General features: G+C 35.1%; 1 protein-coding gene across 4 annotated transcripts in view; it reads right to left on the bottom strand.

The window, feature by feature from the left end:
* Positions 1–16,638, bottom strand: part of Stk3 (serine/threonine kinase 3) — a 272,590-nt gene that overhangs the window by 30,425 nt on the left and 225,527 nt on the right. Inside the window, exon 11 of one of the 4 annotated variants that reach the window (XM_078016884.1) lies at positions 8,525–8,966. The exons of the other annotated variants lie outside the window; for them this stretch is intronic. Within the exon in view, the coding sequence (XP_077873010.1) occupies positions 8,811–8,966 (156 nt within the window). The 3' untranslated portion in view covers positions 8,525–8,810. Of the gene's footprint in view, positions 1–8,524; positions 8,967–16,638 lie in introns of those variants that run through there. 4 annotated transcript variants of the gene reach the window in all.

The raw sequence follows: 16,638 nt of genomic DNA, 5'->3' as shown, positions 1-16,638 counted from the left end.
GTGAGAAGATTCAGTTTTCTGACATATGTGCCACCATGGCTTAAGGACAGTATAGTTTACTTAATTTTAAGTTCCACAATTTTTCAAGACCAGGAAGCCATGTGAAAAAAGACAATAATTTCCTTCCTATAAAAATTGAGGGAAAATGCCAAACTTTGTCATTAAAAATACTTTTACTTCAATACCAAAGTATCATTGTTCTTTGAGGAGAAGCACTACCTTATTTTATTGTTTACTCAAAACTTAAAGAAGTAATAAATGTTTAATAAAAAATGGTAACATTGCAAAAATGTTCAAAATAAAGCATGAAAGTCTATCTCTAACTCTCCACGCCCCCATTCATTCAACTCATCAAGAAAAACTACTGTGATTTGTTATTCAACTTCCAGACCTTTTCACGACAGACATATGTATATGTGAATATTTTTATAAAAAAATGCAAACATTTTCTGTACTGCAATTTGTTCCACTCTGTTTTTCAAAATGAGGGCATTTAAAAATGGGACCTTCTCACAACACAGAGGTACATATTTAACCTCTAAATTTTTTCACTTTTTAATTCATTAGTTCTACCAACCTCTGCTGAATACTTGTAATACATAGTGCAGGTGTGATGCTAGGTTGGGCAAGATAATTGCTGGGTTGGCGGTAACTTCAGGTGTTCCAATTATAGATTGAGTGAAGGGTTAGAAAAACTTTCCTGGATGATAGACAACTAAGATCAGATTTGAAGAGTAGATAAGATAATAACTAGGTAAAGAATAGTCCATGTTAGATTAAAATAGAGTTACACAAGTTTATGAACTATTAAAACCAATAGAGATTCTTTTTTTAAAAATATTTTTTAGTTGCCAATGGACATTTTACTTTATTTATTTATATGTGGTGCTGAGGATTGAACCCAGGGCCTCACACATCCCAGGCAACTGCTGTACCCCAGAGCCACAACCCCAGTCCTAACACAGGTTCTTTCAGTGTGAATTATTTTACTGTTTTTCTTTTGTCATAGTAAATATAAAGAAATAATACTGGAACCAGGTTTTCCATAGTGCAGTCAAAAGTGACTAGTCTAAAACATACATACACACAAATTAAGATTTAACAAGTCAAGATCCTCTTTCTTTGTGACATAAATCATATATGCATATGTATAATACATACGCATGTACATATACATATACACAAAACTATATACTAAATACTAAAGAATAATCTGATTTTTTAATATTTTTGGCAAAAGTAAACACACTCATTTGATTTATAAGGAGAATTTTATTTATAAACTCAATGGTTTATGACAGGTCAGAAGACCACCCATATACAACCAGTTAATTTGAATTTTATATAGTACCAATAGTTGCTCCAGAAGCTAGATTCACTTTAGACAACCAAAATTTTAGGTACAAAACTAGAAAATAGCTGAAGACACATTCCTATTCTCAAAGAACTTCCAATGCATTATCAAAGACCTAACCTAGTCATGAACAATTACAACTTGAAAGCAGCATATAGAAAAAGAGATTGACTACAACTAGAGAAAATATTTAATTGAAGAGACAGATTTCAGGTGGGTGGGATTTCCACTAGCAACACAGAAAGAAAGGGTACTCCAAAACAGCACAGTAAGATACAAGTAAAGACAAAGAACTAGAAGACAGTCATATATGTGCACAGGATAGTGAAGTGGCAGGGTGAGATTTGAGTTTAGGAATTACAGAAGGCGTAAAGCTGGAGAGGTAGATAAGGGCAGAAAGTGGAGATTACGCACCAAAAAGTTAAGCTTTTATCCTATAAGAAGTGGGGAGACATTCAAGATTTCTCAAAGGAAATGCCATGATCAGAATAACGATACATGAGTTAAGAGTGGAAAAGAATTCAAGAACATATCGATCAGGAACCTAGAACAAAATTCTAAGAGAAGGTAATGTCAAGTTGATTAAGGACAGCAGCCATGGAAACTGGAAGAAGGGAATATACTGAAAGATACTTTTTGGAGAAAATATATAATACATACATATATACATACACACACACACACATATATATGGAAAAGAGGTTGGGCTTCAGGAACCCTGGATTTGAATTACAGCTCTTCCAACTATTTGTTCTTTGGCACTGGGTAAGCTTAACTCCTTTAAACTTTAAGGGTTGTCATCTATAAAGCAAGAAAAATGCATCTGCCTTTATGGAAAAAAACTGTGACAAAAATATAGAAAGTTATCTAGATATGTCATATCCACACTTATTTATTCAACATCACATAAAATAAAAGAATAAAATGGGCTGAGGTTGTGGCTCAGTGGTAGAGCGCTTATCTAGCCCACATGAGGCACTGAGTTTGATCCTCAGCACCACATAAAAATAAAAGTATTGTGTCCACCTACAACAGAGAGAGAGAGAGAGAGAGAGAGAGAGAGAGAGAGAGAGAGAGAGAGAGAGAGAGAGAGAGAGAGAGAGAGAGAGAATAAAATGGCTCCCTATATGGCTATGGAAACACAAACATCTAAAGTGTCAAAAATATAATCAGATCTATACTAGGAGGAAGATCAAACACAGAAACACAGAGGAAAGAACGTGTATTAGGCTGTTAAATATTATGTAAAAATGGTGAAATGATTCAATGAAGTCTTCATGAAAGTGATATTTGAATCAGGCCATTCACAACTTTGAGGTGTTTTACTTTCATGGTGAATGACCAAGTTCTCCACTTAGCCACATAAATTATAGTATACAAGTTCTAGGACATTGTTTGCTGTTTGAATTTAAGGGGATGAAGGGAAAGTCATGAGGAAGTTGTGGGGAAAGAAGGTAAGATAAAGTGGGGAAGAGGAGAGGAAGAAAGATTAGAGGAACGTGAATGACTTTTAGTCAAACACCTTCTCAGGAAACAATACTTGGAAAAAAAAGCCACAAAATTTTAGACTTCTAGTGAGACATAATGTCAAGGCAGCAAAACTCAAATGAGAGAATCTAATCAGTTCCAGGTGCTGTGTGGTAGAATTTATTTTTTCAGAAGGTGAAGCTGAGTTGAGGTGGCTACTTGTCAGTGTCAATACCCTATCTGAACAAGTTTTAATCTAACGTCAAGCAATGAATTCATAGACTTTTGTTCAAACTGTTGTCATGTATTTGCCTCTGCTGATAAGAGCCAAAATAACCTTTACTGAGAAAAACGTGACTGCAAAAATGTCCGTTTTTAATAATTGCGTGCATCAGGTAAATTTATCTAATTTATTTAACAAGTGTTTATTGAATGTTTACTCTGTGTAAGGCACAGAAGAGGATACAAGGGTGAATATAATATGATATAGACCTTGCTGCCAAGAAGCTCTGACCTTTATAAGTAAGTTAACCGTAAAAGAGAAAGTGATAAATTAAAAATAAGATACAGATAAAACAGTACACAGTATAATAGAATGAGAGAGTTTTCTTAGCTGAGAAAATCAAGGATGTGGTACTGGTATTAGGACAGAGGTCCTATGCTGTGCTATTCACTCAACATACATATACTGACCATATACAGCATGCAAGTTACTTATTTAAATGCAATGAGACTTTGGGGTGATTAGAAACTTAAACAGCATATTCAAGGCAAATAGCACATCATAGGAGATGAAATTTTAATTGCTATCTGCGGACTGCAAGTATAGTACTTTCTACTACTTTACTGTCTCCTCCAAATCCCTCAGTCTATTTTGTAATTCACAATCATTATTTCAAAAGGCATTCCATTCCATCCCTTTTCTGAAATACATTCTATTTTGTTATAAAATATCTTTTCTAACAATTAAAATTTGTCTTCATTTCTAACCAGTGGCTCCCTCTGGAGCTACAAAGAACAATTCATATAATTCTGTGGCCATATGACCAATGAAGACCATCCTCATGTCCTCACTCTATTATTAGGGACTCAGTATATTACTTATCATGGATGGAGAGCAAGCACTAGTATTAGGTAGTATTAGGTAGACCTGGATTCGATTCTCAGCTTCAACATTGACTAGTTGTGTGGGCAATTTACAGGTCTCTGTGTTAATTTAAAAAGTAGAAAACAGGGATGTTTATGTCTTTCCTGCATCCTGCTCAATATAAGAGCTAATAGCTATGATGGAGAGGTTCAAGTTTTGGTGTAACTGTCAAGAACACCAGAGTTTCTTTATATGCATTGTATACTTTAAGTTAATCATTGAATCATTTAAGGGGGAAAGTTGCAAAATTGAAAGATAGCAGTGTCTATTTCTCTTTCTGCTCCTTTCTCTCTCTGGCACAGAACAGTCAGAATGATAGCTGTGAAATACGAAAAGCAAGTTAAGTAGTGTGGCTTCATCAAATAACCCATGCGGATAGAGCTGCTGGCAAAAGTATACTCATTTTACTGAGATAAAATACTGAAAATAATTTTATTATATAAGACAGATTTTTTTAATTAAAAGGAAAGTAAGAAAAAATTCAGGGTAGGATTCAGATACAGTTTTGTAACTTGGAGAGTGCTTTAAATTATTGAGAGAGAATATGATAGAGGGACTGTCATCTGTATACTTTTAAGTTCTCCTAAACAATGCAGTACAAAATGCTTCTGTTTCCTAGTTATTGGAGTAGGGTGTGGAGAGGGTGAAAAGGAGGAGCAAAAATCTTGATTCTTTTCATACTTCCAAATGCTGCAAATCAGCTGGTAATGTTTAGTGGCAATAACCTCATCTGCTATGCACTGTAACTAATTTCCTGTATTTGGGTAGGAAAAATACATCATCTCAAAGAATGACATATTGACAGAGAATTTAGTGACTGACTGACACTAATGGTGGATATGTAGCTTCAGAGAATGAGAAAGCAGTCAAGGATTCACCTAGATGGTCTATAGATTGGACACAAAGATTGTGGAAGTAGAGAGACTGAGTGTCCTTAAAATAAAGACTGAACTAAGAAAAAGAAGATGAAAATACAGAGGATATGTGGTGTGGCGGATGGGTGGCTGTCCCCCAATATCTGTTCTTTCTTCCATAGACATAACATTTTTAGTTGGGCATATGGACATTTAGAACAGAGACAACACTTTGCAGTCTCTCTTGAAATGAGGTGTAGCCATGAGACTAAGTACATACAGCATTATATGGCAGCTTTGGGGTACCTTCCTCAAAAGATGGTTGGTCCCCAATTTGCTGCCTAGAATGGAGATGCCTTCACCTTTGACCATGAAAATGAGAGCATGAGGAATGGTGAGTGGGAGTTTGGAAGGAGTGGGTCTCTGGACATAGAATTATTAAATAATACTGCCAAAAATGTCCTTACAACTGTTGTTTGCACATATCTATTTTCTTAGATTACATTTCTATAAGTGAGTAAAAAGATATGAAGGCATTCTAAAGCTTCTGATACATATAGCCAAATTGTTCTTTGAAAGTTTAAACTTACATATGTTCCCTGTCTCCCCAGACCAATATTAGGAGTTAATTTTATCATTAATTGTTAAGTTAATTTTATCATTAAAGGTATAAAAACCATTTATATACTTCTTTCCAACTTATTTATATATTTTTACTTATTTCAATAAAGTTATTTAGTCAGTTATTTTGACATAGAGAAGCTTAAAATATTTATGTAGCTCAATCAAATCCTTTAACAAAAGTGATTTCTGCTTTTACTATCATACACTAAAAGCCTTTCTCCATATGAAGACTATATACATATGCATCTGTATTTTTCTATTAAATTTTTACTTTCATTTAATCTTTAATCCATATAGAATTTATTCTTTCAACACATTTAGGTGATTATATCAGCACCAGATTGAACATGTTTAATAACAAACAAATAACTAAATATCTTTTCCTAACAAAAATTTCACATTTATTGTGATTTCCTGAACTTGTTACTAGAACTGTTTTAATTACTGTGACTTTAAAAAATGTTTTTCAATATGTGCTCATAGAAGTAATTCACATCTCTTTTTTTTTGTTTTTAAAACTCTGCTTGGGGGGCTGGGGATGTGGCTAAGCGGTATCGGGCTCGCCTGGCATGCATGCGGCCCAGGTTCGATCCTCAGCACCACATACAAAGATGTTGTGTCCGCCGAAAACTAAAATAAATAAATAAAAATTCTCTCTCTCTCTCTCTTACTGGCCTTAAATAAATTTTAGATAAACACTGTCTGGTTTTACAAAAACCAAAACAGACACAAACAAAAAACCCTGAAATTTTAATTCTAATTATATTAAATAATGGAGAACAATGGGAGGGGTAGAATGCATAACTTTACTTTTTATTGGTATATTATAATTATATCTAATAGTGGGATTGATTATGCCATACTCATATAGCATAATTAACTTTAAAATATTAAATCTTCCTATTATTCCCACAAATATAAAGTGTTTCTTCATTTACTAAGTTGTTTTTATGTTCCTTACTTAGGTTCTACAGTTCACTTCCAACAGTTGTAGAATTTACTTAAGTTCATAAGCAAATTTCTTATGTATGGCTATAGATCTTTTATACATATCTGAGTTATGATAAACAAGTTCTTTAAACACATATTACTCTGTGCTAATATAGAGAAAATATTAATTTAAAATTACTTTGTAACTGACCATCTTACTGTAATTACTTTTAATAATGTTCTAAGTTAATTATTGTTTTCTTAGACCATCAAATATTTTCAGTTTCAAATAATGATGATACTTCTCACATCCTCTGTAATATTTATAATTCATTTTTATCTTTCAAAACAATATTAAATAATAGAAGTAGTAACTTGACATTCTTGTCCCCCACCACCTTATTTCTTAGGGCACTTCCCTCTTTTATCACTATGTAACAGCTGCTATATATCTATCTTTTTCACACTTTTACATTGGACCCAACCCCAACTTCCTAATATATTGTATGTTCCTTGAAGCAAAATCTGTGCTTTGCTAATCTTTTCATTCGCTGTAGCATGCTGCACAGCATCTTGCATACAGAAAACAAATCTGAACTGGTGGCTCTCAAACCTGGTGAGTCACTCAAATCACAAGAAAGCTTTTTTAAAAACCATCTGAAAGTTTCATAAACTATTCACTAACTACAAATTCCATATTGTGGAGGAAAAAAATCTAAAAGCTTTTTTTTTTTTTGTGTGTGTATGTGTGTGTGTGTGATTCTGATGATCCAACAGGCTAAGAGTTCCACTAGTATTATGTTTAAACTCCTGAAGATTCAGAGCCAGGGGCCTGATTTTTAATAAATCTTCCTACATGATTCAGATAGTAGTAGGTTTAGAAATTATTGATTTAGATAGTAATTCAAAGAGGGGATAAGAGTTTTATTTTTTTCTTATGCTTCCTGTATTTTTTATTTTTCATATACAAAAGTAAAAAAAAAAAGAAAGGTATATCAATTAAAAGCTAATCTTCTTTCCTACTTCTGCCTCTTTAAATTACCACTGATAACTGCCCAATGGTATCCTTCCATACTTCTTTCCTTGCTACCACAAAATAAACATAAGAACAAGAGAGAGTATGTGTGTCAAGCAAAGTAAAAGAAAACATTACTTTGTAATTTGGTAGTATATGTAAAATGATTACTTCAAACAAATAATGATGAACAATTTGGGAAACTCGGCTAGAAACTTCTAAAACTAGAAGTAAGGTCAATATACCAAATTATATGGGTTCATAGATCAAATAGTGTCTTAAAAATCAAGAGGAAAGAATGGCATATAAAACTTTCTTTTCTACACTGATAATTAAGTAATTAAAAACCATAAAAGAACTCCTATTGCAGATGTTGCTTATGCTTAGTTATTACTTATCTTTTAAATAGAGCTATTTTTAATACACAAGCAAAACTAAGGCTCGACTGACCTCCACTTGCATGTTTTAACAAAATATAAAAGGTAGCACTCAAATGTAAGCATGAAATAAAAAACATTGTCAAAATAGAGTGCAAATAAAAGGAATATAAATTACTTGTTAAGAAAAAAGATTATATTTTATAAGACTAAGTCATGACTTTGGTGAAATCACGACATTATTCACCTGTTATTACTAAATTTTCATAAAATTTTTCCAAAAAGCTCAATGCAACACATTAATGATGGTTAAATGTACAAATGAATATTTCTAAATTCTCTAACAATGAACATTAGAAGACAGCATAAGAGTGGCAGAGAAGAACAAGAGTAAAAATAAAAGCAACAAGGAAAATAAGTTTCCAACATCAAAAATTAATTAAGTTGCAACCTGATTCACTGTACAAGAATCTTTTTGACAGGCAAGAATTAAAGTTTTAAAAATGATGTCTTCCTACCTGTCAGGAGTTTGTTAGAAGGATATTTGATTCTGTTAAATTGAAAAGGGAATGAGAACATGATAGAGAGCTAAGTTAATCTGAAAGAGGTGTAAAACTGAAGAAAGGCCTAAAAATTAAATATGAATATGTTGGAAAAAATAAAAGAGGAAAATAAAAAGGGGAAATAATTTTAAGAAGTGAACAATATTACACACAGTGGTTAATGAAAGTCATCCTAAAAATAGTGTTTTGTTAATTTTGGGGGTAAGAATGGAATGGGTTTTATGGGCGGAGAAATCAGAGACCTACTATATAGCAGATTTGGTTTCAAATTACTAGATATTTAGCAAGAGGACTGATAAAAAGATAGAAATAATTATTAGGTGGCATTCATAGTTCCAAGCCTGTACTCAACCTTATTCTCTAATTTTTTGGACCCAGAATAACATTTCCCACTCTTCTCAATCAGACTTAAGTTTCTTTACCAATGCTCTGGGTCTCATTCCATTGATTATCTTCAGTCAATACTCAAATTTCTGCCATCAGATCTTTTCTTTTAGCAGTAAGTATATCTTCAAGTTTTTCATATATAAAAGCAAAAAATTTCCTTGAGGAGCACAGTGACATACATCTGTAGTCCCAGTTACCTGGGAGGCAAAGGCAGGAGGATCATTTGAGTCCAAGAATTCAGGGCCAGCCTGGTCAATCCAGTGAGACCAAGACAAACAAACAAACAACATAAAAACAAACAAAACAATCATTCACTAAGATTCTTAGATCTCTCTTTTCACAAGTAACTTAGAGGTCTACTTCTTCCCCTTTAGTCACTTCTTATCCTGAAGCAATATGGCTTTAGGCCTCACAATCTCACGGAGGCTGCTTCCCATAAAAGCAATACGGACTTCCTAAATGTCATATACAATCTCCAGTTCTTATTTCTCATATGATTTAATCTCATTGAAGACTTTCCTACATTCACCTTTTTCTTGAAATGCTCTCTTCTCTCAGCATCTATCATATGCCCTCCTGTTGTTGCTCCACAGGAACCCATCTCAGGCTGTCTTAAAAAAATTTCTCTCTCTCTATTCACAGCATTGACTATACTACTTAGAAAATGACCCACAATTCTGAATCTCTAGCCCAGATAGATATCATTGTAGAGCTGATTTTGTGATATGTCTATGAAAAAGCTCTTTTGGAATATCTGAGAGTACTTATACATCCAAAATGAATTTTATTGAAAAAGTCATTTATTCCTGTACTTGAATGGATCCATGATTCCTCCCTTCCTTGTCCCAAATATTAGTCTGGTAAAACATGTGGGAATCATCTCAGATTATTCCCGCTCCTTGAATTCCCAATCTAATTACCAAGGACTAGAGATTCTCTCAAAACTACCCTTTTCTACCAATTTCACTGCCTGTGTTTACTTCTCATTCAGATAGTGTCATATTACAACAGTCTCCTTAATGATTTCTCTACTTCTATTCTCAATCCCTTATAATCAGGTTTCTAGGAGATCAGTTCATTGTAATTTTCCAATGCCTCTTAATTATTTACAAGCTAAACTTTTAACTTTTCTGTATGACATAAATGTACCTGCCTACCTAGTCTCATTCATTTCCACCACTTTCAACTCAATTTCATGCTCTGGCAATACTGAACATGTTTTCGCATGCCCAATTCTTCTGTACATGCTACAGCACATTTTTTTTCCCACTTGTCTGTTACTCCTTTTTTAGGTATCTGTTTAAATGCTAACTTCTCTAACAGGATCTCCTTTCTCTATTGGTCTTTATTGTTTCCTACAGATTTTGCATTGTAGTTTTGATGACTTCAATTAAATGATTATTTTATTGCATTATAACTGGTTTGGTGAGCATCTTAACTACTTAAGTGGTTCAGACTAGAGAATTAAAATAAATATTGTATTCCAGATCATTAGTTATCTAAAATTCTCCTAACTTAAAAAGTTTCTATCACATATATGCCCAGACAAAAAGGTCTACTAATTAATTTTAAGATATTCAAGATTAGAGAATAAAAGATCATTTATTATTTTTATCATTACCTCATACAGTGTCTGGCACACAGTTTAATACATGCATGGCTTTTGATTTAAATCTTGTTCTCTTTAAAAACTGTGTAGCATTTACCTAACAAATAGTCCCTTGAATAAATCCTGTTTGAGCAACTACTATTAGTCAGAAACTACCTTTGGAGCAAGGTGTCTGTGCTGAACACAACAGCCATAATCTTTATCTCAGAGGCATTTAAAACATGGAAGAGAAGAGAGTTACAAATGGTTAATTCCTAAAGTACGTAATGAGAACCTAACAAGAGACCTAACATACACACACACAAATACACACAGATATTTTTTTTTTCTAATGAGGAAATCAATCTTAAAAACAGTGACTAGAAAGACAGCCAAAAGGTAGATGGATAAAAATAAGGATGGTGATGCTAGAAAATCTGAGGCACATATATTGCAGAAGAAACAATGTAGAAGAAACTGGATAGGAACCAGGACCCAAATTGGAAAAGGGATTTCTAAGAGAAGTTTACATTTTGTGCTCCCAGTTACTGATTCAAATTTTCACCATAAATCAAACCTCTAAATTAAACACCTGTTTTCTAAAAGTACCACATTCCTCTACCATAAAAAATATTCCAAATAAAACACTTCCCAGAAGAAAAATCCACCCCATGGCACCGACTGTGACTAAGCATGAAGGAAATAGATTAAACCAGGGAGGTTTTACTTGCACATCTCCAGGCTGTGTGAAAATGAAAACAATTGAGACTCAGAACTCTCAAAAGTTACACAGTTCTAACTAGGAAGTCAGTGTGCCAAGCAACATATTAAATGTCCATTTTTTTAAACAGGAGGAATAACATTTTATGTTTTTATTTGAGAAAGAAGATTAGATTCTAATCTTTTCTGGTTTTCCATTTAGATGAGCACTGTAAGTGGGATCATACTTCTATATTACAGGTACATTTTTTTTTCCAAGTCTGTGAATACTTTTAATTTAAAGCCATGGACAGCAACCCAAAGGATCTCTGACCATGCAAAATGTTTTATAAATAGTTCCATGTGCACTGTTCATTTGGAGTCTCACCAGAGATGGATAATGACCTTGTATTTTGTACTCATTTATTCTGAATTAGCCAAACCTTCTGTTTTTAATTACATACTTAATTCACCTACCATGGTCTAATTACAGAAAACAAAACATCATTTAAACAAAAGGTGGCCTTGAACTTAATCTATCAAAACACCAGTTAGTTTTAAAAGTTTTCAGCTCTCAACAAACTGCCAAGACATGCAATAACAATTTTCCAAATGTGATCATAGGCTTTTATAGCAACAGATTTACTATATAATCAAACATCTGTGTATACTTTGAAAACCTGATGTTTTGTCTCACTATTAATGTAAATCTGCTTAAATTTTGATAGACCTTAAAAATCTTAAAGCTGAAGTTTATATTATACAATAATTTATAAATATCCAAGGTTATTTCAGCCTTGAAATGACAAATTCCCATAACCATGGCTACTTATTTACAAAAATGGTCCAGATCTTTGTATACATGCATGTATACAACTTTCCCTAACTTTCCCCAGGACAAATTAGCAGCCTTTCTCTGTGCTATTGTCTATATATATATATTTTCTATATATCTCTTAACCACAGTACTTATAATGATGAACTCTTTTTATTAGTTTAAGGATCTGTTCCCTAACTAGATTGAAAATTTCATGAAAGTAAATTTTGTGCCTTTTATCTCTGTATTCCTAATATGGAGCACAGTGTCTGACACAGAGTACGTCCCAATGTGTATTTATACACAATGCAATCTGTCTTATCTGAACTTTCAGAGTACATGATCTTGCATATAGAAAATTCTAAGAAGCCCATCAAAAAGCTATTAGAATAAATGAGTTATACAAGATTGCAGAATATAAGTTTTAATATACAAAGTCAATTATGTTTCCTTATAATAGCAATGAGGAAATAAGATAAAACAATTCCACTTATAATAACATCAAAATCAATAAAATATTTAATAATAAATTTAACAAAAAGTATAAAACTTATATTCTGAAAATTATAAAAAATACTGAAAACTAAAGATGAGCCAAGAAAATGGAAATATATTCCCTGTTCATGGACAGAAAGACTTAATATTACTAAAATGCCAATACTTTTTAAATTGATCAACAGATTCTAGACATTCAATACAATCTTTACCAAAATTTCAAATCACTTCTTGACAGGCCAAACCTAAAATTTACATGCAAAGTAGACAGAGGAAGAAATGCTACATTGCTGGCACTAAAAATGGAGGACAGGGGTATGAACCAATCAATGCAAAAAATACAGTTCTAAATACTGAAAAAGGCATGAAACTTGAGATTCTGACCCAGTGTCCAGAGGAAGCATGGCTCTGCTGAAACTCTGATTTAGCCTCATAAAACTTAGTTTGGATTTCTGGCCTTCAGAACCATAAAAAAAAATACATTTCCACTGTTTTAAGAGACTAAATTTGTGGTAATTTTTCATAGCAGCAGTAGGAAACCAAATCATGCTCCTCGCCTTCCAAAGGGGTTACATCTGATAAATCCATCATAAGATGAAAAATTCATTTAATATTCCTAACCTACTGGAAATGGTAGCTTATCAATACAGTATACTATAGAGTATTGGTTGTTGATCTTTGTCAACATAAGCCTGACTAGAAGCTGTGGTTTGCTGCTTCTGCCCAGCATCATGAGGGAGTATGGCACTACATGCGACTAGTTAAGGAAAAGTGAAAGTTCAAATTTTGACCTGTAATTTACACAATTAATAATAATTGTATTATTGTAAAGTTGAACAATTTTAACTAAAACCATGATAATTGTCAGGGACTGTCTACACAGATTTTGGTGCCTGTAAGTGGGGCAGTGCTATAACAAATACCTAAAATTATGAAAGCAGCTTTGCATTTGATATTGGGCAGAGGCTGCAAGAAATGCTAGGGTATGACAGAAAAAGCCTAGATGGCTGTTCTGGTTTAGATATGAGGGGGTCCCCCAAAGCTCATATGTAAGACAATGCAAGAGAGTTTAGAGGGGAAATGATTGGGGTGTGAGAGCCTTCACCCAATCAGTGAATTAACTGAGTGGTAACTGGAGGCAGTGGGGTATGGTTGGAGGAGGCAAGTCACTGGGGCATGACTTGGAGTATATATTTTGTATCTGGAAAGTGGAGTCTCTCTATCTGCTTCCTGATCATCATGTGAGCTGCTTCCCTCCACTACACTCTTCTGCCATGATGTTCTGCCTGACCTAGAAACCTGAAGAATAAAGCCAACTATCTGTACATTGAGACCTCTGAAACCATGAGCCCCTAGATAAACTTTTCCTCCTCCACAGTTGTTCTGGTTAAGTCTTTTAATTACAACAGTGAAAAAGCTTACTAAAACAAAAATTAGTACCAGGAGTGGGGTTGTTGCTGTGACTAACCTGACCACGTGGTTCAGAAGTTTTTTTGAACCTTTTGGAATTGGTGGGAGGAATTTTGAGATGTTCAGCAGTGCAAACTAAAAATGCTTTAGAATGTTGTAAGCAGAGCTTAATGGAGGATTCTGTTGGGAGCTCATAAGGCCAGAATGCCAACAGTGAAGACAGGGCTCAAGAGGAAAAGGAGGGCACTATTGGAATTTGGAGTAGAGGCCATTTGTGTTATGATCTGGCTGAGAAGTGATCTGTATCTTGCCTATGTCCTGAGACTTTCTGTGAAGCTGATTTTAAAAGTGATGAACTTTGAATCTAGAGGAAGAAATGTCTAGGCAGCATAGTATTGAAGTGGTGGCATGGATATTACTGGTGGCTCTGAGCCAAATTTATAGTGATAACCAGGAGCAGAAAACAGAGTAGAAAGATTTGAAAAACTTGGACTTGAAAGATGGCAGTAAAACTGAGGCTAAGGAAGTTGAAGTTGTTAAAGATGTTATCCCTACCACAGAAATGCTAAAGACTTTTCCCAGAGACAATGAGAAAAATGGCTTAAGGGCATCTCAGGAGCTGGAAGACCACACCCATTTCAGACTCAAGGAAGTAAAAGTAAAAATTTTCTTAAGACCAGTAAAGCACCCTTCTTCCTCAAGGGAGTCTAGGAAGTTTTTTCAATGAGCTCAGCCACCCTGGTACTGGGAGGTACCAGCTTGTGTCCCTGTAGGCGTGGCTACTGCTCAAGATGATGGCAGAACTTGGTGTCAACCTCATAGTGCTGGTTCTGCAGGAATGCAGAATGTTGGAGTTAGGGGGTCATGGAGGCTTCCACCAAGATTACAAAGGAAGGCCTGGGATTCCAGGCAAAGTACAAGAGGTTCGAAGTCTCTGTGGGCAGCACACAAGAGGGGAAAGTGTGGAGATAAGAGGAGGAAGCCGAAGCTGCACTGGAGACCCCCAAGATTAAGAAATGCCAGTTAATGTGGGTCATTATCCTAGGAAAGCTGTACGAAATGAGCAGAGACAAGCCGACAGAAAGACCACATGGGCTGCAAAACAATGCCACAGGGGTGGAGCTACACAAGCCCTTTGGAGAGATCATCATGATGCTATGTGCTCCAGATGCCAGACACAGAACTACAGAAATTGTTTGCCCAGCTGGATTTCAGTCTTGCTTTGGTCCTATCCCTTCTTTCTATGACCCCATTTTGTGAATGAAAAAGTTTACTCTGTACCATTATATATTGGATTGCTTTAATTTTTAAGGAGCTCAGAATGTGAGATAGCCTTGAGCCTCAGAGAAGACTTTGGACTTGAACTTTGAGCAATCTCAGAACTGTTGAGGCTATGTGGTCTTGGAAATGGATGAAATATACTTTGCATTGTCAGATGAGTGTGAACTTTTGGGGACCAGGGGTGGAATGTTATGGTTTGGATGTGGGAGTATCCCCCAAAAGCTAGTGTGTGAGACAGTGAAAGAAGGTTCACAGAAGAAATGATAGGGTTACAAGAGCCTTAAACCAATCAGTGAATTAATCACCTCATGGGATTAATTGCGTAGTAACTAAAGGCTGGTGGTATGTGGCTGAAAGAGGTGGGGTATTGGGAGATTGGCTTTGGGGTATATATTTGTATCTCTCTCTCTCTCAGAGAAAGAGAGGAACATAATGCAGAGGTTCTAATTCATTTTGGAGAAAATATATATCTCACCATTAGCAAAATATTGCTGAAGCCAGAATTAGACAGGCATTCAGTACAGATAGGTAAATCAAGTCAAGTCGGATCAAGAGGGCCAGTTTTGAGTCCAACAAGTTGGAGACTGTCCATGAGGAATTGAAATGTTATTTCCTTCAGGGCCTTTCTTCCACCCTTATCTAGAACCTCCCCCTGTTCCAACCTGGTGCAGAGGTAACCTGTCACAGAAGTTGTCCCTCCCTACAGGGAGCTATAAAGTTGTTAATTAATGTGTCTTGGGCTATACAATCCTGCCCTTCTCCCTTCAGTCCACCTGTTTCCCACCAAGCATTCCTGGGCCTAGTCACTTACTAGATAAAGACAGAGAAAGAGGGCAGGAGAAAAAAGGAAGCCTAGGACATAAAAAGGGCAGAACATCTTGCTTCTTGGGATACCAGGATACCAGCTGTGGCCTCCTTCTCCCTCCATGGAGAAGTCTGCTACACCTTTTTAAATAAACCCTGCTTTATGTGCTTGCCTTGGTTTCCTTCCTTCCCTCCCTCCCTCCCTCCCTCCCTCCCTTCCTTCCTTCCTTCCTTCCTTCCTCCCTTCCTCCCTCCCTCCTTCCTTCCTTCCTTCCTTCCTTCTTTCCTTTCTTTCTTTCTTTCTTATTTTTTTTAAAGAGAAAGTGAGAGAGGGAGAGAGAGAGAGAGAGAATTTTAATATTTATTTTTTCAGTTATCAGAGGACACAACATCTTTGTTTTCTATGTGGTGCTGAGGATCAAACCTGGGCCGCTCGCATGCCAGGCGAGCGCGCTACCGCCTGAGCCACATCCCCAGCCCTGGCATGCTTCTTTAATGTTCAAATGTCAACATGTGAGGAAGCAGGACTCATCACCGATAATAAGCAGTATCATGGTAGAAATATTACTAAGCTCATGAAGAGATGGGGAACATTTTATTAGAAACTGGGAGAAAAGTGATATTGTTTTATAGTGGCAGAAACCTTAGTTGACTTGTGTCCTATAGTTATGTGGAAAGCAGAATTTATAAAGGATGAATTCGGATATTTAGCTAAGGAGATTTCCAAGAAAAGTACTAAAGGTAAGATGTAGATTCGTTTTACTACTTACAATATAATGCAAGAGGAAACAGATTGAGGAACGAATTAAGCAAAAATCCAAGCAAA

The sequence above is a fragment of the Ictidomys tridecemlineatus genome, chromosome 7 (assembly GCF_052094955.1).
Source record: "Ictidomys tridecemlineatus isolate mIctTri1 chromosome 7, mIctTri1.hap1, whole genome shotgun sequence".
In the NCBI taxonomy this organism is placed as follows: domain Eukaryota; kingdom Metazoa; phylum Chordata; class Mammalia; order Rodentia; family Sciuridae; genus Ictidomys; species Ictidomys tridecemlineatus.
Note: the sequence above shows the minus strand (reverse complement) of the source record. Positions and strands in the feature narration are given on the sequence as shown.